At 34.3% G+C, this 25,235-nt stretch overlaps 3 protein-coding genes across 4 annotated transcripts; 1 reads left to right on the top strand and 2 right to left on the bottom strand.

The window, feature by feature from the left end:
• Nucleotides 1-224: 224 nt before the first annotated feature.
• On the bottom strand, nt 225-5,988 carry LOC11419054 (general transcription and DNA repair factor IIH subunit TFB4). 2 transcript variants are annotated; one of them, XM_003600998.4, is made up of 9 exons: nt 5,382-5,987; nt 5,134-5,180; nt 4,445-4,482; nt 4,314-4,359; nt 4,098-4,151; nt 3,921-3,989; nt 2,016-2,092; nt 1,483-1,578; nt 225-833 (listed from the first exon to the last, which is right to left on the bottom strand). In XM_003600998.4, exons 1-9 carry the CDS (start codon nt 5,776-5,778, stop codon nt 767-769), a joined length of 891 nt encoding a protein of 296 aa, XP_003601046.2. In that variant the 5' UTR covers nt 5,779-5,987; the 3' UTR covers nt 225-766. The 2 variants fall into 2 exon arrangements, with proteins under 2 accessions (XP_003601046.2, XP_013460792.1); XM_013605338.3 differs by lacking the exon at nt 225-833 and adding an exon at nt 938-1,377 and having other exon boundaries at nt 5,382-5,988.
• Nucleotides 5,989-9,298: 3,310 nt separating this feature from the next.
• LOC11418012 (lysM domain-containing GPI-anchored protein 1) lies at nt 9,299-12,662 on the bottom strand. The gene is made up of 5 exons (XM_003600996.4): nt 11,866-12,662; nt 10,991-11,108; nt 10,585-10,746; nt 10,435-10,466; nt 9,299-9,946 (listed from the first exon to the last, which is right to left on the bottom strand). Exons 1-5 carry the CDS (start codon nt 12,512-12,514, stop codon nt 9,669-9,671), a joined length of 1,239 nt encoding a protein of 412 aa, XP_003601044.1. The 5' UTR covers nt 12,515-12,662; the 3' UTR covers nt 9,299-9,668.
• A 2,421-nt stretch (nt 12,663-15,083) lies between these two features.
• Nucleotides 15,084-24,811, top strand: LOC11426583 (uncharacterized). Its single transcript, XM_003600995.4, has 16 exons — nt 15,084-15,441; nt 15,556-15,717; nt 16,015-16,182; nt 16,266-16,538; nt 16,885-16,979; nt 18,041-18,125; nt 18,214-18,435; nt 19,155-19,214; nt 20,071-20,150; nt 20,936-21,249; nt 21,338-21,429; nt 21,532-21,661; nt 22,344-23,446; nt 23,538-23,836; nt 23,974-24,138; nt 24,238-24,811. Exons 1-16 carry the CDS (start codon nt 15,211-15,213, stop codon nt 24,368-24,370), a joined length of 3,612 nt encoding a protein of 1,203 aa, XP_003601043.2. The 5' UTR covers nt 15,084-15,210; the 3' UTR covers nt 24,371-24,811.
• Nucleotides 24,812-25,235: the final 424 nt, after the last annotated feature.

Below are 25,235 nucleotides of genomic sequence, written 5' to 3'. Positions count from 1 at the left end.
GTCGGTAAAAATTCAACTCAAATCTCATAAGAACATGAGTTTAATTTCTGCTATCGATTTCATTGGTGAATAATACAAGTACATCTGGCAGACTTGATAGTTTTTCCTAACCCTAGTGAGAGTCCATGGATTCAACTTGCATAAACTTCAAACTCTCTCAGTTAAAAATTTAACTACCATATAATTCACAAGTTTGCCATTAAATAAATTCTTCATAAATAAAATTGATCGAAAACTCAATAAAATAATGATTGAAAACTAATTGGCAATAATTTCCCTGGGTCTTGTTAAGTACAAAGTATAGGACCCTCTCAGAAGAAGAAAAAAACTCATCATTCAAAGTATAAAGAATATAAATCAAGCCGGTTTGGAGATAGATAAGACATATGCGTATAAACTCATCGATCCACTCTCTTTACTATGTTTTCAGTTAACCATCACAGGACACCTTCAAACAAAGACTAGTTTGAGACTTCCACGTACACAACAAAAGATCATGATAGCTCGTCAACAAAAATTCATGAACATAATGCAAATCATAGTCTTCTAGATGTATAAAGCCTTTAGTATGAGGTGAGCCCGTTGTTGCTAATGTTCCTGACAGATGCTGATCTCCATAATTAACTTGAGTCTCGCCAAGACAGAGGCAAACGCAATTTGGTGCCAAAATTTCATTATGCTACGTATATAGAAGATATCAAGAGAAACTTAAAAAATAAGCTCTCTTGATGGACACGACAAAATAAATGTTGTGAGCCTGGAGACATTAACAAGCCTTTCTTTTCCGATTCTCCTCTGAGGCAGCTTCTGATTGAGTCTGGCCAAATACAGAGCTGCAAAACATGCAAAGGCACAAAATAACCAAACCATAACACAATAAAAGACATTTACCAAGACAGAGGTGCATTTTAAGTATCAAGTAACCACATTTCCATTCAATCATTGAAATCTCAATATGATTTACAGTCCTGAACGGCTGAAGCCAATCATAGTTTAGTCACTTATATTTCCATCCATGTGCATTCCCATTTTTGTTTCTCTATTTCAGTTAACATTCTACAGTGGCAAAATGTGACAGGATGAAGACATTGGGATCGAAGGGGCATTATATGAGATTGTCCAGAATATAGGACTGAAAACATCATCCCAATTAGTAAGCATTGTCTTCCACATAATGTAGGTTTTCTTCTAAATATGCTAGCCGTTAAATTAGATACATCATCTTTCAGACTTACACCCAAAGCTATAAAATTCGGCTAAGTAGAGGAATTTTGCTATTTGTATTTAATAGCAGCCTGATGATAAATGAATAAAAGAAATTGAAGAATACAGCGGAAAGAGGGAAGATTTCTGCAAGATTGAACTGATTACTACAGTCTGCAAATAATGAACATTTACATTCATTTGATGCATCATAAATGGTGAAGCTTATGGAAACATAATGACAAATGGAATGATATAATTTTAGAAAAATACGCTTACCTACAGGTTGAGCACTTGTCGTGATGCTCACAGAATATGGATAAGCATACTGAACATACATAGCCCATGTCAATTGTTTGCTTATGGCAGAAGCACCTGAACATTTCATACAATTATCTAAGTGTCGATCTTATAGTTACTATTAGACAGAATAAAATTGCCCAGACAAAAAGAGGTTGCCCTCAGGTAAACAAGTTTTTATATTTAGGGAATTAAAGCTTCAAAAGTTGGGTTATAGTAAGCATGGATAAATATATTTCATATTACTCAACCACAGGTTACAGAAAGACTTGCTGAATGCCAAGACAAATGTCAATTTATCTCAAAATACATAATTTGATATCTTCAGTGTAGAAGCAATGTAGAGAACAAAGTCATAAATAGTTGTGTATTTTCAAAGCAACATAAATTAAAAAGGGAAAAAGATCAATTGGACAAAATGCTTCCATCTTTACAGGACGGATGGAGAAACAGAGTGGAAAAAAAAAATAAATCTCAAACAGGAAAAGATTAACAGAAAAGGAATAACTTACGAAGCACGAAAATCCACACCCAGAGATTTAGGAAGCCTTAAAAATTCACGAGAATGCAAATCAGTTGCAAACACCGTCTACATAGACAAAGCCACATTAGTGTCAGAAGTAAATTAAAAAGTAAAATTGCAGATACAAATAGTCAGATCTTGATAAACAAAACAAAAAAACTCCGATAACTTTTTTATCCATTAAAGTTGATATGAATCTGGCAGAGGGCAGTCATTGAATTTTTAAGTTTGAGTAATATATAATGGTTTATTAGATTAGTTTTAGTTTTTTATATCTGCTAGATTATTTGGTTGCACTGTTTTTTTTTTTAAATGGCTAAATATAAATTGAAACATTCCAACCCAAGTACAATATATACCTGAATCAGAATAGGGAGATTGCACACCCGCGCTAGCAGGGCAAAAACAAGTGATAAACAGCACCACTAGACAACAAGATAAAAACACAAAACACAGCATACTCCCTTACAATTAATAACTTATTCCACCGAAACTGCTAAAGGCACCAACTAAAAAGAGAGTCTGATATCACACAAGAACAAGTCAGTCACTGTCATATAACCAATAAAAAGCCACAGCAGCCCACTACATAACACCAAAAACCAGAGCAACACTTGACACAGGTCTACACAAGCTTAAAAGACCACTGAAACAGAACCAAAGCCAAAGCCTTCCCTCCTCAACACACTGATAACCTGCTAACATCCTCATCTCTTACTAAACCAAATAGCGGATAGGGTCCCAAGACCACTCATAAAGTGACACGGAAATGTTGCCAAATTCTGTAAATACCAACATCACGCCGACACTTTAATGATATCCACCACTTCTTCCGCTGAAGCACCTTATTCTTCGATCATTCCTTGCCTGCCATACTTATGGTTTCATTTCTTTCTCTTCTACTAGAAGCCTGCCTATATGAGTTTTATGAATTTTGTATAATATGATGATTAGATTAGTGTTACAAATCCACGATTTATGATTTTACTTCCCCTTCCGATTTTGCGTAAAATCTAAATTTTAACTACCTTGACTAGGAGCTACATGGTACATGCAAAAATGAGCTCGATGGTTTTGAATACTTTTTCCTACATTTTATGTTGACCCAAAAAGGATTCCAACATGCAGTTTGTACCACATGCATACCAACTTATCTGGAAGTGCAACCATGAAAAAGTAAGCTAAAATCCCACACACCAATAATGAAAAAACAAATTGTCCATCTTGAAGTACTATCAAATAGAGATTTGACAATAATTTAATGACTTATTTGTTGAATAGCTGTTAGGTTCGCTTTTCGAATTTAAACTAATTTTATGTCAAACAACTTATAGGGAAGGAAGACACATTGTAACACTAAAAGAACATTTAATTCATTTTTCTTGTGTATTCTAAAGGCATTCAGGTTCACAGCCTTTTCGTAACGACGGTATTGGAAGTTAATTATAAACTACTGAGACCTTGATAAGAAGAGTTTGCCATCTTAAAGCAAAGTATGAGGTGGCTCTGTCATTACCTTGTTCTCTACTGGTGTATATAACTAAGACATCAGTTTGTGAACAGAGAAAACTAGTATCAGCATTATCTATTTTGTCTTGCACCGCCATAGGGGTTTCTATACCACAGTTATTTTGAAGTCTTATGTTTTAGAGGTAAACTGATTCCAAAAATATTTTATTATAAGCAAGGCTAAGGCTACAAAACAAATCTAGTGTTTAGTGAGAGCATTCGATGAATGTTAATATGAACTTAAACCACGGTAATTTAATTGTAATACTAATATATACTCGTTTAAAAATGTATTCAAGTCCTGGGGCGAACGAGTCAATTAAGACAGAATTACTGAAAGATACTGAAAAGGCAGTCAAATGCGCCAATTAAAACACAAACTTACTGAAAGATATTGAAAAAGCCCTTCCATTTGGGGAGGCCTGTAATATATGCCACCAGTTATGTATGAAGCCTGCCATACATAATATAGAGATAAAGGACAAGAGTCAATAAAACATATTCTGCAGTACCTACTCATTAAGTGTGTAGGTGTGTCAGTGTGTTTGTTTAATTTAACTACCTGTTGAAGGAATGCAGAATTGTTTGAACCAATAAAACAAGAATCTACAGGAACCTGCATTGCCAAAATAATACACTAAGTAACCAACATAAAAACAAGCAATCCTTCTGTGTTATTATATAAATATATGTTGTTGAAGTCACAGGCAGTAAAAAGCCAGGGTAGAAACCAATCATAAAGGAACAATGAAAGAAAAAATTAAGATTGAGTACATACTACAGAACGCTGAGCAGAGAATATTGCATTCATGATTGCCACATACCTGAAAAGGATGGAAAGTGTGATTTGAAGTGAAACAAAAATGCAGAAATTAAGAGTATAAAATGTAAAGATCATGAGGTATGTACTGTTCTGGTCCATCAGTAGATCCTTGTAGACATAGAATCTGTTCACAAATAAGTAAATAAATAAAGTAATTATCCAAAATATGTAAACTATAAATGAACTGTAAAAAAAATGAAGTCAAATATAAATTCACAAAAAAAAAAAAAAGAATAGCTGGAAATACTAACAATGACGATTTTTATAAAAAGAACAGCTGCCTATATATTAATTTAAAAACAAAGATGGCCAATCATATGACTTATGAGCGAATTGGAATGTGTTTAGCAATCGTGTACTTGATACTCCGATTTAAACCAATTCAAAATCAACCAGATGTCAATAACCATATATCTTGGATCAAACCAATAACCATATTTTGTTTGTTAACACTAACAAGTGAAGTAAAAAACTTGTAGATACGAGACTGAACACAATACATAGCATTTTAACAATAGTCATTCAGCTTTCATTCAAAAATGTGTTCAAAAAACCAAAACACCACAATATCAACTTTCATTCGACAAACTTGAATGAACATCATTTTAACAATAGTCATTCAGCTCTAATATCACTACTATCAACCCACATTAACACAATAAAATACTTAAGTCAATCATATTTGACAAACATATCCAACTACAGTTATCACATTCAAGTGTACTATAAAATTCCATACAAAAACAAATTGATGATTAGGCAAAGACATACATACCCGAGGCTGAGGATGCATGGGTCCTGAACGAAAAGCTCTCTGTATATCTAATAACGAAATCAGGTCAAACAAAAATTTCATGGATGCATTACAGATTCAAATTCAACATAATTTGTAGTTCAATTTCAATTTTCAACAAAAGCAATAATAAAACAAATTGAAAACCCTAACAATTAAAAAGAGTGTGTAATTTCATGAAAAATCAGTAACCAAAGTGAATAAACATAATGAAAAAGAAAAAAGGATACAACAAAGTGCCATGGACAATGCTCCAGATAAGAGTGAAGAAGGAATGGTTCCAGGTTTATGATGAGGCGTAGTCAATTGCTGATCCTTAGCGACGAATTCATCGAGATTATGAAGAAGATTGGAATAAATGGCAGGCATTGTACCGTTGGTGGAAGCATGATTCTTATCAGAAGCGGAATCGTAAACGTAGGAACAAGAATTGCATCCGGTGGCGATAACTACGACTTGGTTGAGTTGGCCGAGGAGGAGTATTGAATTGAGAAACGCCAGAACTTGAGAGAGGAATTCGGAGAAGTGAAAGGGGAAAGAAGACCAGAAGAAAGGGTTGGTGTCGAGTGTGACGACGAGGAGGCTGACGTCATCTGCGTAATTCTTTGAAGGAGCTGAAGTAGTCATCGTGTGTTTTGTGTCTGCGTTTGGCTCAATTGATTCTCGATTTCATATTTTCTTTACCAAACTCATCTTCCCTTGTTACCCTTTATGTAAGTGTGTTGAAAATAAGGAAAGAAGCCTTCGAAGGTTTTCAGTCAGAAATCCTTGCTTACACAGTTGCAGGGAAGATATCGGTTGCTCAGGTTACTTTCTTTGGGTGCACTTCTAAATACTCTTTGATTCTTATACTATGCCTAAAAATAGTGAACAGTGTTTTTTTCTTTTTATAAAATTTTAATTTTAATGTAAATATTTTTAGCTTTTAAATTATAATAAATCAAACTAATCATGGTTATCTATTTTGATGAAACCGACAATATAACAAAAAATATATAATTTAAATTCTTATTTTTTGAATGATACCAACAACAATTTTTATTATAGAGAAAATTTGTTGTTTAAGGGTATAATTGAGATAATGAAAAAAGTAAGGATATATACACTCATCTAGTTTATTACACTTTTATTTTAATATTTAAATTTATTCTTATCTAATTGTTACATGTGTTATTTGTATTGAAAATTGAGGGTATTTTGAAAAGAAAAAATCAACCTAAAAGAGCTGAAATGAGTTATTCTCTTTATATATAGTAGGCTTAAATATGTAAAAGGTCTCTGTAAGTTCGCGTGTTTTTTATTTTCATCCCTGTAACTTTTTTTTTGTTCTAAAACAAACCTTGTAAGTTGTTAACTTTTTAGTTTTAGTTCATAACGTAAACTTCCGTTAAAAAAACGTGTTGCTGGCAAACGAAAATACACGTGGCGAAGGCTGAGTTGGCGTTAGTGGCTTACGTGGCCTGACAGATGATGATAAGTGACTAGTTTTTAGGGTCCAAAACCAAAAACATAGCACCTTCAAAAACATGTACATCTGCACACATGTACTTTTGGGCATACCTTCTCTTTGCAAAGCATCTCATAATTTCTCCCAGTGTCCTTGTGGGTTTTATCATTTCCATTTTTGGTTGGATCTTTCCATTTTTATCAATGAAGGCAAGAGTGCCATGTTCCATTTCCCGTACAATAATGGTCTATAATTTCTTATTGATAACTTGTTAGATAGGAGTAACATGCTTTGAAAAGGAGCATCAGCCTGCCATTTTCATCATTTTCTCTTGTTGTTTCAAAGCATGAAAGTGAAATGGTCCATCTTGATCATATGTGAACGAACATGTTTAAGAAATGAGATTTTGTTGATGAGAACAATGCCACTATAGAATCAGACATTATTGATGAGAACATTCTAGGGAGATGAAGAAATTGGTAGGGAGAACAACAAGAGAAAACAAATGGATGAAGACGATCTAATTTTTAAATTTCAAAATTTGGTGTTTACATTATTTCAATTTCGTCCCTCTGTAAATTTGCGTTTTTGATTTTGGTCCCTAAAAAATAGTCACTTATCATCTGTCAGGCCACGTAAGCCACTAACGCCAACTCAGCCTTCGCCATGCGTGTTTCCGTTTGCCAGCAACGCATTTTTTGAACAGAAGTTAACGTTAGGGACTAAAACCAAAAAGTTAACAAACTTACAGAGTTTGTTTTCGAACAAAAAAAGTTACAGGGACGAAAACAAAAAACACGCGAACTTACAGGGACCTTTTACATATTTAAGCCTATATAGTATAGATAATAATCAATTGGTAAAAAAAAAAAATTAAAACTAACTCCTTAAATGGTGGATTCCAGGGTGAACCATCAAATAAGTGATTCACCGGTGGACCATTTTGAGCAATAGTTGAGAGCCATTGGATTCATCGCACTCGTAAATTCTACCATACACCACCTACACTAGATCATTTTTTCCCTCTTCCTCCCTCTCGCTGGCTTCATCCTTCCACTTTTCCATTAATGGTACCTCACCAACTATTTCACATTCTTGTTTCCCAACAATAAAAAACACACACATAAAATATATTTCTTCTTTTTCATCTTCTAATTTCAGACAATATAATTCTTATTCACCCCGTATCCAACATTTTTGTTTCCTTATTGTATTCAGAAGGGTTACGTGACTTATTGCATCAACCTAATTCCTTTTATTGTCATTTCAAACTATGAATTGAGTTTTCTCTTTCAATCAAAACCAAATCCGAGAAAGGGTGTTCATAGATTTTGAATTGGAGGGGTGAAGTAAAAGGAGATTTTTTTTATAAGGAAACGGTGGTTTTTAAATGAACAAGGATAGTGTGCAGAAGTATACTTATGTTCTCATTTTTTTTGTCTAACATATCTAAACCTTTAATTTAAATCGAATGGTGTACAAAAGTGATCCGTCGGTGAACCACTTAGTTGATGGTTCACCCTAGAATCCACCCCTATAAATTATTATTTTGTTAAAACGAATTTATGAAATTACTTAGTACAAAATGTTGATGTCTTGTGAAGTTAATTAATAGATTTTTGATAAGTCATTTGTGCTAAGAAAATACTCAAGACAATTTAGAGTATGTTCGTTTGGAGATTTTTGGAGAGGAAAAGATATTTTAAATGAAATTTGGCTGGTTCAAGTTGTTTAAGAGTGAAAGGGAGGGAATTAAGAGTAATTGTTGTTGTCAACTGAACTAAGCTAACGAGGACAAGAAGAATGGGAATGTTAAAACATAAATTATTATATTAACAAAATTACCCTCAATTTCTTTAATCTTATATTATCCTCCCTAATACATTTGGTGCTTACCTCTTCATCTTTATTTATATTTTGCTTCAGGATGTGAATTTTTTAGTACAAGTGGTGGCTTGTATTTTGAGTTGCGGTGTTGTTCCACGTTGGGATGTCTTGTCATAACTTCATATCCTCTAATAAAAAAAAAATGATGGATGGATGGTCAAAAATAACTGACGTGCTAAACTGGAGAACATATTTGTCTATATGCAAAATTTGTAAACAAAATTGAACAATTTTTAAAATTTCGTTGAACAAATTGGCTCATTTACTCATCAAATTAGAGACAAAGAGGCTTAAACCAAATACTCTAGGTATAAATAACTGAAGTACTTGTGTATTTCTGGGTATGTTGTGATGCTATTTCAAACAATATGCTCTCTAGTTAGATTCCATCTCATGCTATAATAATTGAAGAATTTACAGCCTATGTGGGAGTAACGCAAAATGAATAATTCAACTGCTAGTAGGAATAGGAGGGGATATTATATAAACCTTTTTCATCCTTCACCAAATTAAACTAACAAAACTCAGAAAGAGAAAATTCTACACAATATTAGCCTCTTTCATTTTCTATTGCCTTCACATAATAAACCAAAAAAGGAATATAATTATAATTAAAAAACTATCTGTATTAGGTCGACACTGATTAGGCTGCACTCCTAAATTGGACAAAGCAACAGAAAATTGTTGCGCAATAAGCTATTTAAGATTTGATAATAACCAAGAAAAATAAATTCTACCAAAACAAGCATTAGAAAAGGAAGAAATACTCCCTAAAAAAAAGAGGAAGAAATACTAGAACACAGTTGAGAAACATATTAACATGATTACCTCCACCACCAGGCTTCGCTTACCTCTCGGCTGAACTCTGGATTACCAAGGGAATCAGAGGGTTGACACAAAAGACATAAATGATTACAAAGTGTGCACAATGGCGCCACCATCAATTTCTTGGAACTTCTATGAATGAATGATAACAGATTACACCTAGAATTACTGACCCTAGATGAACAAAATAGTTCAGCAAGACACAAAGTAATAAAAGGCTAAGCGTAAGTTTAAACCCGAAATCCCATAGTTTTCCAGATTCACAATCAGTTAAAAAGTACAAACGAATACTAGCAACTACAATAGATAGGAGCACCTGTGGCAAAGACATAATTAAACCCACCACAAAATTGGAAGATTACAATGCTACAGGGATCATCAACTTGACAAATAATAACACAAGGGTGAGTGTCAAAGTGGGTAATGGTTTCACCAAGGAGCATGCGGCAGAAGCACCAGAAGAAATTCCACTAGGGCCTAATGCAGGAGTAAATCCTGTTGAAGGCACCACTGAGGATTTGGGCGATCTCCCATCAGTTCCGTCGAACAGTGATGATGGTGACGGGGCCGGTGCAAATAATGATTCTCTCGGAACAACCGTAGGTGGGGCGATAAGAGGAGGGAATTCCTGCGACCCTGCAGAATCATTTAAAACACATTTAGCACTTTGAAGACATCTCAAAAATTCAGACTTACTATAATGCTATCTATGATAGTTATTGCTATGTTTCATGGCTCCTCCATCACTTAAATATGAATTACAGTGCTACATGATAGTAAATCCCAGTACCTCTAGTTTCCGCTGTTCAAGACTATGAGCTCATACAATTTGCTATCATATAGCACATACAAAAATCATGAAGAATGGATATAACTCATTGATTGTATCCATTCAGAATCAACCCGTGTTCAAGTAGATAAAATGCTGAATAGAATATCTAGTAGTACTTAGTTTGACCACCTAATGCGAACTGGGTCAATTGACATCACAGTAGATAAATCATTTGGTGTGAAAAGTAACAAAAAAACAATGCTTCATTTAACAGTCAAGAATGCCATTCTGCAATGTATTAGAGAGCTGTAATCCCTATATATACATACATATAAGGATGCGGCACACTGACCTGGACATCGAGGCTGAAGGGATGGGGTCAACCTGCAGGGAGGCAAGAAAATTAATCGAGCTTAAATTCAAAGACGAGTTCAGCAAAATATACATTATTGAAATTGAAATGTCTCAATGAGAAAAGCAGGAACGCAGAGGATAAACATACGTTGTTGCTATGGTACCATTAACAATACCATCGTAAGTGCAAGAAGTCACATTGCAACCACCACTAGTCTGTTGCACGGTAACATTACCAAGCATAAGATTGCTGCTCTTACATTGCATGCTCGAGCAAGAAACAGCTAGTGAAGCTGGCATACAGTACAAACTGCAGAGAAAGTAAGAAACCCAGATACACAAGTCAGAATATTATGGTCAGTTTGACACGGTAACAATGGAGCAAAAATTCCCTGGATTCGTTTGGCATAAAAAACATTTAACCCTGAATTAACACCAACATTTTCAAACGTTTTCCGTAAAACAAAATGACCCTACAAAAGAATCTAGATTTATGTATAAAGAGAGTAAGGAATGGATTGCAAACAGATAATAAAAAGATGCCTAGTGAGTACTTTAAGTTTCGGGGTCCACAGCTACACTGCACACAGTGTCCTGCTGTAATAGCATAACTTCCATTAGGGACAAGCAATCCAAAATCAGCAGAATCTTTCGGAAACTTTGATGCACAGGCTACAAAATGAAGAACAAATGTTAGCAATAAAAGAGCATTACATTCACAGCATAGACTGAATAAGACACTATTTGGATAAACAACTTAATCAAGCGCTTATAGCATTAAGTGCTTATTGTATAAGCACTCATGTATAAGCAATTATTACAACAAAAGATAAAATAAAGTCAAATTATTTTCCTATAAGCTATAAGTTGTTTTCATGAGTTATCCTGGAAGATTATGGAAGTAAGCTAAAAACAACTTATATATGTCGTAAGTTGTTTCGTAAGATCTCGTGGATAATATCAGACAAGTTAATACAAACAGACCCTAAATTACAGAAAGTACAAAGAAAAACAAAACAAAAAACAAACACAATTTGAAAGGTTTAATGGTGAAGATGAAATTAAGCACTTGTAGCATAAGTGCTAATCAAATGAGTTTTATGTACAAGTTACTTTTATGACAAAAGATAAAATGAAATTAAACCAATTTTGTTGGTAAGTAGACAAAGTGACAAAAAACACAAAACATCACATGAAACTTATACACACAACTTATGCATTGTCAATTGAGCTAGGCTTTACCGATGAAATCAAACTATTTTCCTATAAGCTATAATTTAGGGAAATAAGTTGAAATCAGCTTATATACATCCTAAACCATTTACATAAACTCTGAAACACTCACACAAGCGTAATGCAAGTGGATAAAGTAAAAACAAAGCAAAAAACAAACAGAAACTGAAAAGCTAAAGCATGAAAATGAAATTACCAGGAATAGGAATAGCAAGAATATCACCAGCAGAGATCCCAGTAGTCCCCATAGCATTAACATTCATCAAATCAGTAAGAGTAGTAAAATACCTAGCAGCAATATTATTCAAACTATCCAACGGCTGAACAACATAAGACATGTAAATCGCGGGCAACCCATTATCAGAACCATTAAAACAAGTACAAGGAAGAGGAACAACAAGGTTCTGACCAACATCAAGAACATTCGGATCCGTAACAGAGTTAGCTTCTCTAAGCTGATCAGAAGAAACCAAACCACCGTAAATGGAATCAGCAATAGATGAAAGAGTGTCAGAAGGACGGATTTTGTAGTTGGTTGAAACGGATTTTCGGATTCCGTCTATGCAAGAGCATTGGATTGGGATTTTGAGGTAGAGTTTTGAAGGAAGGATGTGGTGTTCAACGTCAGGGTAAGAAATGTCTATGGAGTTTGCAGTGAGGAGTGAGATTGGGTCGATTTGGAAGAGGGAAGAGAGTTCGGAGACTTTGAGGTCTGTGTAGAGAGTGTAACCTAGGAGAGAGTTGCATGTGTCGGAGGTTGTGCATGGTTCTATTGTTGATTTTGAGGTTGTTGTTATTAAGAGTTTGAAGAGGAGGAACAATAATAGAATGTTTTTGTTCTGCATTGTTGAAATGCTGTGATGGGTTTAGGGTTTTTGAGTTGTTCTCACTAACTTTCAGAAGGAAAAAGAAAAGGAAAGTTTCAGTTTGAAAGAGAGAAGAGAAAAGGGAAGTAGTGGAAACAGGTGTGTTGCATTATATGCATAGAATAGAAGAGGACAAGTAAAAAAACACTGGTCGCATAGTCAGACAGATCCTCGATCATTGAGATTTCAACGTTAGCTGGACTGTTTTGTCCCTCTGTCCGAATTTATCTTTTTTATGTATGCTAACTATAAAGATTAATAATTTTTGGGTTTTTCTATCATGTGTAAATTTACACATGTTAAGAAGTTTAAATTAATAACTTTAATTTGAAACTTGTGTTTTTTATATTAAATATGTAATATTTAACTAATAATTATTGATTTTCAATGAAAAGTTACTACTTTTAATTACCTTAACATGTGTAATATTGCACATGTTAGATAAACCTATAATTTATAGAGCTGTGATGACAAAATTCTTTTGATATTTAAGTATTCTCTAAGCTGGCTTGGAATTCAGATCCATGAAATTGTTAATCTAAAAATATTTTTTACCATCTCATCTAAATATGTCCAAATTATTCAATTCCTTTCATCATTTTGTATTGCATATAATTGATAATTTGCTTTTTTACTCTCATCTAAATATGGTTTAGATAAAAAAAAAAGTTGCTAATTTTAGAGCTGTATTTTAAGGATATTTTAATTTTGTCTTTTTCATGGTTAGATCTACGGGTAGAGGGGTGTTATTGTAATTTAGAGGTTTGCTTTTCTAGTTTGTGGACAATCTGCTGTGCCCCACGTTGGAGCTGTATTGGTTGGTATGGTAAGATTATGGTATACTTTTCTAAGCATTTGGGCAAAGTATTAAAAACTGCGTTGCCATCACATTTATTTGCGAAAATACTTTTTATTTTCATGAAGAAGGTCTTGGATTAACTAGAGAAAAAAACTGAGGTAGAATCTTTGGCATCATTTTTTTTTTTTGAAGTTCAGAATCTTTGGCATCATTAGGGTGGAGATAGAAGATCTTTGGCATCATTAATACTTTTTTTTTTAAATATGGAAATAAACTTTTGTAGAAGTTTATTTGTAGCTAAACTCCGATTTATTATAGTGTTTTTTTTTCTCCTGACAATCGAATGGTTGACACAAGAAAGAAAAAGTCAAATTTCTTTAAAATATCATATTAAACACATTAATATAAAATATATGTTTTTAAGTATGCTAATTGTCATATAAGACTTTCACAATGTCATACAAAAAAAAATATAACTTTATGACAAGTTAGAGATTACACTTAGATTTTAGAGCATCCAGAATGGTAGTTCCTTAATAGAGACTCTTTAAATAGATCCCACATTATACATCACTTATTTATAATATTTTAATAAAGGTACTTATTAAGGACTCAATGACTCCAATGAGAGTACACTAATAAGGACTCCAATGAAAAATACTTAAATAGGTCCCATTAACTTTACATCATTAAACAAAAAAAAATTATTTATAAATTACCTCATAATATTTAATGGAAAATGGAAAAATTAACATTACAAATTTTACATTCCTTCGTTAAAAAATAATAATAATAATTTGCATGAATTACATTTCATTTAAAATGATGACAAATAGATAAAATAATCTTTAAAACAACTATTAATTTTTTTTTAAATCAAAACAACTATTAATTATTAGAATATTACTTCTTTTGTAAGCGGGACCACATAATACATGTTTTATTACTTCTTTAAAACGTCCGTTAGTTGCATAGGGGAGAGAAAACCCTTATACAATTACCCGTTTTTTAATGGAGATTCATTTTTTCTTCCTCCAATGGAGGGTCCTTAACAGAGAGTGGTCCTTGTTAAGTAAGGACCTCCCATTGAATATGCTATATGATAAATTAATCGAATAGAAGAGCAACATGCTCAACAATGTTGATTGAAAAAAAAGAAGTGGATGGGCAATATGCCAGCATATGAAAAATACTTATTAGTTACTTGTTGCGAAAAACAGATAGAACTAGTCTAATCTATCATACGTAGTATCGTGAAAACTTCCTCAAGCGTAAGATAAATAGGAGGTAGAGATTGTATCGGTTGTCTTGGTCTATTATATACAATAAGAGAATTCTAAAAAAATGTTTCAAACCAAGTTTCTCCACCACAATGATTTTAGTTCGCAATGCCCACATTTTCACACAAAAGAGAGTCGTTGAAAATAAGTTTATAGGAAAAAAACTTTTGTAGAACGATTGTGATGATCACGAAAAAACTTTTATGAAAAGACGATCGACAATCGAGATCAAGAAAATACCACTAATAATCTTGACAATTGTTTGGAATACTTAACTAAAGAAAACCAAAGAGTCCGGAACATATGAGTTTATAATTTATAATAACAATTATCTTTTCCCTTATACTATCACTAGCCAATAAAATAATGATTTTATTTCTTAAGGAAAAAGAAAAATAATGATTTTACATTGGGAAAAACATGAATGAAAATTGAATATCACACATATAGCCTAAGGCGGGAACAAATCCGAATTCCCTCCATTTTTTGTTGCGATAAAATTTCAACTTTCACTCATACTCCCCTTTTCTCTTTCAACCATTACCCTCAAATTCCAAAACCCTAATCAATCAATCGCACAATTTCAATTCTACGCAATGGCCGATCCCGTCACAGATCTCAGTCCCTCCGGCGACGACGCCCCGGTCCGTAACGTCCGCCGGAGATTAGTCCAATCGACGCTCTTCCCTCTCAAGCCACCGCTCAACAAGCCAGAAGAAAACGACGATAGCGGCGATGAACAAGATGAGGATTATTGCGACACGAAGAAGAATCGTAGGAAGAGAAAATCCAAAGGAAAAATTACTCCGTTAAATAAAGGTTCTAAGGTCAGTGGTCCTCTTTTTGATTTTCAATTTTTCAATTTTATATCATGGTGTTATTCAAATTCATACAGTATTGAGTTTGAATTTAGTTATTTTTATTTGTGTGTACATTAACAGAGTGCCACACCAAAGAAAAGTGCTAGTGGAAAGAAGACTAATGAAAAAACCTCTATAGCTAATGGAATTATGGGGTCAACTTCGCGGAATGTTTTGTCTGATTTCGATAAAGTTGTTACACCGAAGCCTGATCTGCGGTTAGAGGCAAAATTGTCAGCTGAGGTTAGTGTGGATTGGTTCTGCATTGTTGGTGTTTGTTGATTTGACGGGCTATTGTAAGTGGTCGAGCGAAATTCATTGAGAACACTGTCTTTAGGATTAGGGTTGTCGATGAATTTTATGATTTGAATTGTGTGGATTGGCGAAATAATATCAACATATGCATGCTATAATTGTATTTCAGTGAAGACTTAAGCTTGAAACTTTCATGAATGTAGTTTTGGTTCGATACTTCTCTTTTTAATTTGATGCAATGTAACAATCTGACTCTTCTGGGCTTGTTTCTTTCTTTTTGGTTAGGAAAATTCAAGGTTGTTTGCAGGACGGAAAGTACATCCACTTTTTTCATCGTGTAAAGCGGGGAAGAAAGTTCAGGAGCTGTCTGAATCAGGACGTAATTTATTCAAAGCTAAGAGTGGGGATGAAAGTATTACCTGCGGTCCTATTCATGTATTTGAAAATATCAAGGTAGCATATAAGTACTTTATCTCTGGGTTTTGAATTCTATAATATCACATTCTTTCATTAAGGTGTAAAATTCGTTAATGCAGGATGATACCTCATCCCTAGACTGGAGAAACTGGACATTTTTGGGAAATTCCACCTATGTGAATGGTTGTTCAGAAAGTTCAAATTCATCTGTTTTGGAGGGTTCTGTTGAATGCTTAAATTTTGAGAAGATTCTCAGTACTCTGAATCCAGCGGCAGCTTCAAATTTTCATAATGCCTCAACTTCTTTGGATAGTTTTTCTGTGCTTCCAGAAAATCTGCAAGAAACAGAGGAGCAAACAATAAGTGCTTCGATGCCAAAAGATGCCAAAGTGGTATATAATTTGTTGTTCTATTTTTAATTTTTTTTACGAATGCCATTGCCTCTGTATTACTGTGCCATTAAGTAGAAGCTATTTCAGAGGGACAGTATACACTCTCACCCAAGTCACCTTTCTTCATTTGCTAAGGAACACTTATGTAGTCACAACCCTAAATATAAATCATTTGGGCACACTCACAACTTGAAAAAGGTGAAATAGAAAACAATTTAATAATGTGGTAATTTGAAATAATTAAATGATATGTGTTGTTATGTTTGTGTTCCTAAGTGATTTTTATTTAGGCTTGTAACCATGTAAGTATTTCTCTTGCTAAATGTTGACCATTTTCTTTTTCCAGGACTTTGGGGTGGATGAATCTCTTGCTTTTTCACTGCAAGCTGGCTATTTTAGAAAATCATATACTGAACCATTGAGTAGATTTCTTCAAGAAAGGTAAATCCATGCCAGAATCATGCAACATCAATATAATCATGGCAATCAATAATATCCGTACATTTGACCATCACCATTATGCATTTATTTTTTTCATTTTTATTTGTTTCATGCATCTGCTAATGCTTATGGGTAGGTAAGACCTTCTGTTAAAAGTTTTCTTTGCTATCATATGTATAATCTGGGTGAAATATGTGGAAGTTCTTTGTAAATGATACGGTGAAGAGATGGGTATTTATTTCATTAAATTTCCAGAAGTTCTATGCAAATGCTTATGCTCATTATAGTTCTTTGCTAATGCTTATTATTCGATTAAACTTGTTAAAATTTTCCCCGTTATCTCTTTTACTTGTCTGTTCAAATAAGCATGTTTATAACTAAAGTAGTTGCCCGAATTTTACAGGAGAAATGTAATGCTTCTTCCATATAAATCCCAAATTGCCTTTTGACTCATCATAAGTCTTTTAGCATAAATTAATAACATGGTAGGAAAGTTCCCAACTCTTACTTTAATTTGTGCTGAAATCAACCCTGTAGTACTAATGCTAGGTTCTTAAAATGTACCCAAGAAAGTGAAATGGTTTTGAAATACTAGAAAGTCTTGCAATGGTTTCAGTCCTTCAGTTCAATCATCTTTTCACTACCATTGTAGTCAGCAAATTGAATTTTGAATTGCAATTGCGTGACACCTAATGTCATTAAAAATTTATGCCCTTATCGATGGGTCTATTTGTGATTCTCTTGGTTTAAATCAAAGTGGTTGTGCAGTAATTTTTGGTGATGATATATTGATATTCAGCATTTCCTGATGCCAACAATTTATCTCTGCTATCTTCACTTTCTCTACTCTCTTTTAGTCTGCTTTAGCATGGTTTGGTGTACTTGAATTCCATGGGTAGTTAAGTGTTCAGAAGTGGAATTTATTAATCATTAAAGATAAAATATTTTATACTCTGTTGTTTTTCTAACGAGTCTTGCTTCATTTTTTAGATCAGTGAGCTATATGATTGACTATAATTTTCCCCCCTGATAGTGGACTGTCCTTGTGTTCTATGCTGCAGTATGAGGTCATCCTATGTTGGTTGTGAGGATAAGGCAGAAGGCAGCTTATGGACATACAGATACAAGCCTACTAAGGCCGTCGAGGTAAACTTTTTTTAATCAATCTTGTATTTTTTTTATTTTCATGGTCTGAAATTGCGCTTTCTTGTTTCATGATTTTTTGTTGTTGCAGGTATGTGGTAATGATGAAGCTATGAATTTCTTGAGTGACTGGCTACATCAGTGGCATGAAAGACGTTACAAACCCAGGAAGGATACGTCTAATAGGGATACAAGGATCATGCAAGACGACGACGATGATGATTATATCTGTTCTGACAGTGACTATGATTCGGAAGATATGAATGAAGAGGATTCCCTGCAGAATGTTCTTTTAATTACAGGACCAACAGGGGTACGTGGAAATCTAATTTGTCAAAACTGTGGCATGCACTTCATTAAATGAATTGCTTCATGTGCTCGCCATTTATGCATCTATTCAAGGCAACTATTGTTCTATAATATAATTGTCAGTTTCTGAAAACAGTATTAAAATACGGGGGTATAGTATAGTTCCAGGAAAAGAACCAGATCTTGAGATTCAAGGAACCTTTAAATAAATATTTCTGTCAAAATAAAAATAGAAGCTGATGCTGAATTGAAAAAGGTGAATCCATGGGGAAGTAGCATGCAAAAGATCAAATGAACAAAGTGAAAAATAATACAATCACTACATTGAGCTATTCGAACTGTACCAATATAATTTGATGACTGCACAAGATATGGGGACTTTTTTATTCTTAAACAAATGGAGACTAACTATCATTGCATATTTCACTTAAAGACCTTGAAAAAACACCACATCTGGTTTCTTGTGCCCCTGTTACAAAACCATTTTGCTAATAAACAGAGCCCCAGTGCTCTTGAATTTCCATGGGCCATTACTCGTTAGCAAATCTACATTTACACTTTGTACCGTTTATACTTTTAGTGTATGGGCCATTACTCGTTAATGACCCTTCCTGGCTCCAAGTTTATTTGGCCATCACCCTGTTAGTAATTTATCTATATCTACCAGTTCGTAGAATTGATGTTTCATATCGGTAGCTAAGGCACAAGTCTATCATTTTGCAGAGTGGCAAGTCTGCAGGAGTCTATGCTTGTGCCCAAGAGCAAGGTTTTGACATATTAGAGGTATGACTGGCTATTAATATATTTTGACTAATTAATTTGTCATAACTGATGCACTTTTGTAATGATATTCATTTTTTTTTACGAATTGTAATGATATTCATTGATCGTGTACATTCTGTAAATAACCACCTCAGCTTTTTAAAAGCATTAATAAAGATCAAACATAATAGTTTATCAGCAAGATTTGGATTTAGTCTGATGTATTATGAATTCGAACTTTGTATTATGATAATAGTGGCCAAACATGAGAAAGCGTGTTCGGACAATCAACATACTTTTATACCATTTGCTTTTGACACTTTCAGTTTCCTAGCACCAAAGGCTGTTGACCTTCTACATAGAGTTCAAAAAGTCATGCATAGTAATGTCATGTCTCCTAGGTCCATGAATGTTGTGTTCACGAGGATTGGTTTTGCCATCCAAAAAGGTCTAGCGGCGCAGCTTGTTGCCCGCTTGCCTTCTATTCAAGTGTAAATAATGGTTTATATATATAAATAATCAATTATATTCTCTGAACAAAAATTTAAGACTGTCATTCGCTGCCCAATGTGAAGAATGTTAGTCTGAAAGATTGCTATTTGTTATAGTTGAAAAATCGTCCAGAAGTTATGGTAGAAAATGTTACCTGTATCGTCCAGTTACTGTCCTGGTCTTCACTAGAAAGTTACTGGAAACAGCTGTGCATGTGCACAATTCCCCTAACACCTTTCAACTTATTTCTTAGAATTTCTACTATCTGTTTTCATTTCACCCAAAACAGAAAACAAAAGCATCTGTTTTCTTATGCCTGTCCTGTTACCCATGAATATACCCAAATATAACGGAGTTTATGGCTTGTATTGCTTTGCTTCAACAGCTCAATACATCAGATTGTAGAAATGGGACTGCTGTCAAGGAGTTTTTTGGAGAGGCTCTTGGTTCACACGGGATCAAAAGGTTTGTTTATCTGTGCTGTCTATGCTTGCTGATAACTTCATGTTATAGATATATAGTATAAAAACTCTTCATGTATTTTAACATAATAGCTTCAGCTTTAGGGATAGTTAGTTCAAACATGGCATTAGAACCTTTATGGTCAAGTGATGGCTCGATCCTTATCACCCCCATTCTTCAAATAAAAATGTTGAACCTCTACGCATATTGAGTGGGCCTATGCACCAGACTTCATGTTTGAAGGACCCTTGTGGAAGCGTGTTAGAGATATAATGAAGAAACCCTTTATGAATCTTCACCGAACAGTTTAAGCTTGAGTTATTATAATCAAATGTACTTGCCTTATATTATGCATACTTTTTACTTATCTTCAGTACTTTGTTGGGGTAGTTGAGTGTTCTTTTCTGAGTAAGAACATTTCATATTTCACAGTAAACTGTTACTTTAATAAACATGAGAATGTAGATCCGTTTTTACAAATGGATAAAAATTAGTGTATTCCATATTACAAAAACGAGTTGTTAGTTGCTACACTGCAAAACCACAGGTCTTCTCTGTTTATTGTCTCCGTGCCACTAGTTGGAGATTTTTACGTTATATTATTGTGATCATCCAATGGGTGCGCCAGAGAACCAAATTTGTTTGTTAAGGAAAATAAGAGTATGTCACTTGTAATAAGATTGTACCTTGATTCAATCTAATCCTTAGTAGGACCAAGGTACTCATTATAAGCTTTTTCTGTGAATCTATTCTGTGATATTAATATCTTACTTGATGTTAATATTTAGGTTTTCAGAACACACTGTGAGTTCGCAAAAGATAACTACAAAGTTGCCCCCAGCTCCTGCTTTAGTTAACTGTAAAACTGCGGATGAGGTGAATGACGGAGTAGTTGAACTGATAACCTTATTTGATGATGAAGCCAGCCCTGGTGAAACATCACAAAAGTTAATTGGCAAGAATAATGTAGCTTGTGATAAAGGCCAAACTTTAATTTTGGTTGAGGACGTGGACATACTTTTTCCTGAAGATCGTGGATGTATTGCTGCCATACAACAGATTGCTGAGACAGCAAAGGGGCCAATTATATTGACCAGCAATTGTAAGATTACTAGTTAAAATAATGTATTTTTGCTTAAGATAGGGCTTTTATCAGTTATTCACATTTATGAAAATGTATTGTTGTATAGGTGATAATCCTGGCCTGCCAGATAATTTTGATAGGCTTCATATTTCGTTCTCATTGCCAACACCAAAGGAGTTGCTTTGCCATTTGTACTCTGTATGTGCACGAGGACTTTCCTGCTTCCTCCCTCAAAAGTAATAAAGCAAAATTGTTGTCCAAATTAGTATTAATGTTATATATTATGTCAATGACCTACAGGTTTGTCTCAGAGAAGGAGTCAGCATCCATCCTCTTCTACTGGAGAAGTTTATACAGTCCTGTGATGGAGACATCCGGAAAACCCTTATGCATCTCCAGTTCTGGTTGCAGAGTAAAATATTTAGAAAAGGTGTGCCATGCAGCATACAGTTATTCTCGTTGTCGGACATATACTTGTTTATTGATATTCAATTAAGACCAGCTATTGTTAATTCGTATTAGCATAACCCATAGCATGTGCACATCAAGGATTTGTTTTTTAGTGCATGTAATTGCTATGGTACAATTTTAAGGTAAAACTATGAAAAGTAAAACTATGGGGCCAGCAAAATTAATTGCATGTCGGTGATTTGTCTTCATATTTCCATGATCAGAGTTATTTTCTGGATCAGCATCAACATGTATCCACCCCCTTCCCCTCTTTCTGTCTTGCTCTTTCTTTTGGTGTTGGTACATGGTAAAGTTGATTTTTGGTTTCCACGTGGTTTTAAGAAGTGTAAAGTGTTTAAGAAAGTGTTAAGTAATTTACATAAGTAATTTTCTAGTCATAGGATTAGCATAATACACTATTAGGTACCCAGTGCTATTTACTCCATAAATGTTCTAGTAAATATGTTTTCTCCATAAATGTTCTGGTACCAGTGCTATTTTTTCACCTAAGATGCAATCAGAGTTAACTCTTAAAGCTTTTTTTGTTATGATGTTTGTGCTTCGGGAATTAATTTTGGAAAATATTATTATATGTCATTCCATTTATCTTATTACCACTCTAATTGCTTAGGAAACCTTATGAGTGCACCTTTTTTGTACAGATCGAAAAGTGCAGACGGGCTATGTCTCACTTCCATTTGATCTTGAGGTTGGTCATCAGATACTACCAAAGATAATGCCGTGGGATTTCCCCTCAGAGATATCCGAACTAGTTGAGAACGAATTTGTCAAATCAATAAATAAAATGGAAGAGGATTCCAGTGTGCAATGGTTAGTTGATGACGAGCTTCACATAAATGAAAGTCAAAATGATTTAGATGAGCAGTATATGGAGACTGATTATATAAAAGCCAAGAAGGTGGAGATGATTCAGAGAAATGGGTCTATAACAGATTACAGTGAGCTTGAAATTCAATGCAAAGTTATATCTGAGTTTTCCAATTCTTCTGGATCCCCTGTAGCATCCTATCTGCAAAATGGTCGAAGGAAACTTGTAGTAATGTCCTCTGATTCTGAGGAGGAGGATTCAAATAACCGATATCCTCGAGACACCGAAGATGAAGCTAACCAGAGACATTCCATCAAAGGAAACAATGAATGTACGTCTGAGTTTCAGTTAAACGATAACTGCCCCAGCACATCTGTTCGTAAACTGGTTTGTTCTGAATTGGAGGATTCAGTAGAGGAGCATGTTAAATATTCAGAAATAGCTAATGTTACCCCAATAAATGAGACATCTGAAACGTTTGATATATCCTGTGTACCAGAATCAACATATGTTCCTGAGACTGCAATTGAAAGTGGAACAGATACAATGTCTGGAGTGGTATCTTATGGCCACTGTTTAGAAGCTTCTATGAATAATGAGTTGAAACCGTTAACTTTCAGTGTTCGCAGGCGCTTATCAAAATTGTCAGAAAATTCAGATATGCTTATGGATACTGAAATTCCAGAAACTACAATTATCAAGGTGATGGATGAGTGCAGTCGTGTGGATTTCAAACTGAAGTCAACATTTGTCGAGTCCAGTCCATCACTGGAAACAGATATGGTACAGAATTTGTGGAAAAAACTCCGACAAATGGATTTAAAGCAGCATACTATCTCAGAACAGCTAGGTGCTTCTCAAGTTGTTAAACTTGCTAGCGGATTGAGCAATCTCATTTCAGAAGCGGATTTGTTTCACAATTACCAGCATAAACATGTAAGTGCCTTTTATAGCTGAAATGAAAATTGTGAAAGTTTTCTTTCTTTTGATGTTCTTCACTAAATTACGACAATTCATGAATTTGCAGGATATTTTGGAGCCCCAAAGCTTCGTTTCTAATGAAGCTACAACCAGTTCGTACAATGATGAAACAATGACGTCCACCATTGCTGTACATGGGTTTTGTTTTTTTGTTAAACTTATAGCAGATGTTGGATCAACGTTGGGTTGTGCAAACAAGATTGATTTAACTTCTGAGATGTTGGCCTCCACAACTAATAGTATGGCATTGGGGAAATTATCCGGACTGGATCTTGCCAAAAGCACGGGTATTTATACTGGGAAGGAGTTAGAGTTAAACAACCCAACAAATAATATGAAGAAGAGGTATATAGACTTCCTTTATTTTACTATGGTTAAATACACAATTTCATCAGTGTTGTGACACTTTGTTTGAATTTTTTTCCTTTTATTTTTATGGTTTTTGGGGTCAAACCCTTACTTTGGGAAAATCTGTAATACAGTGAAAATAAAGCATCTCTGTTTGAGGTTGTCCAATCCATTGTTCCTGCAAGAATATCCTTAGCATTGAAAGGTGATATCTTCAATGAATATCTATCTTCATTGCGCCAAATTTCAAGGTCAGAAGCAGCCTGTGTTTCACAAGGAGTTGAAAAGAGAAAAGCAAGGTATGCGTTCATAAAATTCGGTTGTTTCCGCATTTTGATTTCATTTAGTTAAACAGATATCCTTAAATAGGTGCTCAATTGCATGATGTTTAAACTCAGGTCGCGGGGTGCTCAACATTATTTGAGCAGATGTACAGAGTTGTCTCCTGAAGATATAAAATTGGTCAGTGAAGGTGATTTGTACAGAAAGACATCTTCACAAAAAACTAATGCAGAAAGTAAACTATTATAGCATAGGTTTAATAATACAGCTTTTGGTTCTGATATATCGGTAAATGGCTGCCACAAGCAACTACAAGAACGCCTTTATGAATGACATAGCGTGTTTGGAAAATGCAAAAACCACCGTGTTGCTGTTAAAATCTCGGTGAAATGGCATGTATTGGAATGTGGGAAAATGAGGCAAGAATCCGATTGAAACAGATCGTAAGCAGTTAAATTCCATTTAGTTTGTTTTTGCCAATGATGATTGTCTTTGGACTGAGATTGTAAATCAAACTAGAGCAGTGATTGATAGAAGTCAGAAGAGGTAGGAGTTGACTCAATTCTGTAAAATGATTTACTAGTCATATTTTTGTAAAGCTTAATTACTAATACGTGCACGAATTCTTCTTGGCTGTTTCATGTTTCCGACAGTACAAAATAACATTATGCAACTGATTGAGTTTCAGGAGAGTTGTGTTGTTAATAACAGGCATTACTTGTTAGAACTTCGAACCGTAATGAATTAGAGCATTTTTTCTTGAGATTTCTAATCTTCTAGGATACAAATTTCATAAAAATTGTACAATTAGCTATGTTTTGCACTCACCAGGGGTCTAGCATCTTTTACCTTGCAATAACTTTTTTCATAAAAATAGTCTTGATGGGACATTGACTCTCCTCCTATGAAGCAACTCTTAAAAGAAGTTCACTTTCAACCCCGATGAAATCTCAAAACCTTGAGACCGCAAATTCTCCATCGTAGTCTTCCCAATGCAAAGAGTGTCATTGACATATTGAAGATGATATATAACTGCACTCCATCTTCATCTCAAAATCTTTACTAAATTCCGACTAACCGCATTTTACATCAATCCACTAAAACCTTTGTCACC

This window comes from Medicago truncatula, chromosome 3 (assembly GCF_003473485.1).
Source record: "Medicago truncatula cultivar Jemalong A17 chromosome 3, MtrunA17r5.0-ANR, whole genome shotgun sequence".
Taxonomy (NCBI): domain Eukaryota; kingdom Viridiplantae; phylum Streptophyta; class Magnoliopsida; order Fabales; family Fabaceae; genus Medicago; species Medicago truncatula.
Note: the sequence above shows the minus strand (reverse complement) of the source record. Positions and strands in the feature narration are given on the sequence as shown.

Bases quoted from the DNA above. Each gene is read 5' to 3' on its own strand.
- LOC11418012 (XM_003600996.4), bottom strand. From the start codon at position 12,514: ATGCAGAACAAAAACATTCTATTATTGTTCCTCCTCTTCAAACTCTTA. The intron at 10,467-10,584 runs GTATGTTTATCC...GCCTCCCTGCAG, and splicing joins AATGGTACCATAGCAACAAC to GTTGACCCCATCCCTTCAGC. The intron at 9,947-10,434 runs GTCAGTGTGCCG...ATGATTCTGCAG, and splicing joins CCTTCAGCCTCGATGTCCAG to GGTCGCAGGAATTCCCTCCT.
- LOC11419054 (XM_003600998.4), bottom strand. From the start codon at position 5,778: ATGACTACTTCAGCTCCTTCAAAGAATTACGCAGATGACGTCAGCCTC. The intron at 4,483-5,133 runs GTATGTATGTCT...ATTTGTGAACAG, and splicing joins CCATGCATCCTCAGCCTCGG to ATTCTATGTCTACAAGGATC. The intron at 2,093-3,920 runs GTAAGTTTGTGT...TTGTCTATGTAG, and splicing joins GGCTTTTTCAATATCTTTCA to ACGGTGTTTGCAACTGATTT.
- LOC11426583 (XM_003600995.4), top strand. From the start codon at position 15,211: ATGGCCGATCCCGTCACAGATCTCAGTCCCTCCGGCGACGACGCCCCG. The intron at 21,662-22,343 runs GTGTGCCATGCA...TTTTTTGTACAG, and splicing joins GAGTAAAATATTTAGAAAAG to ATCGAAAAGTGCAGACGGGC. The intron at 23,447-23,537 runs GTAAGTGCCTTT...ATGAATTTGCAG, and splicing joins ACAATTACCAGCATAAACAT to GATATTTTGGAGCCCCAAAG.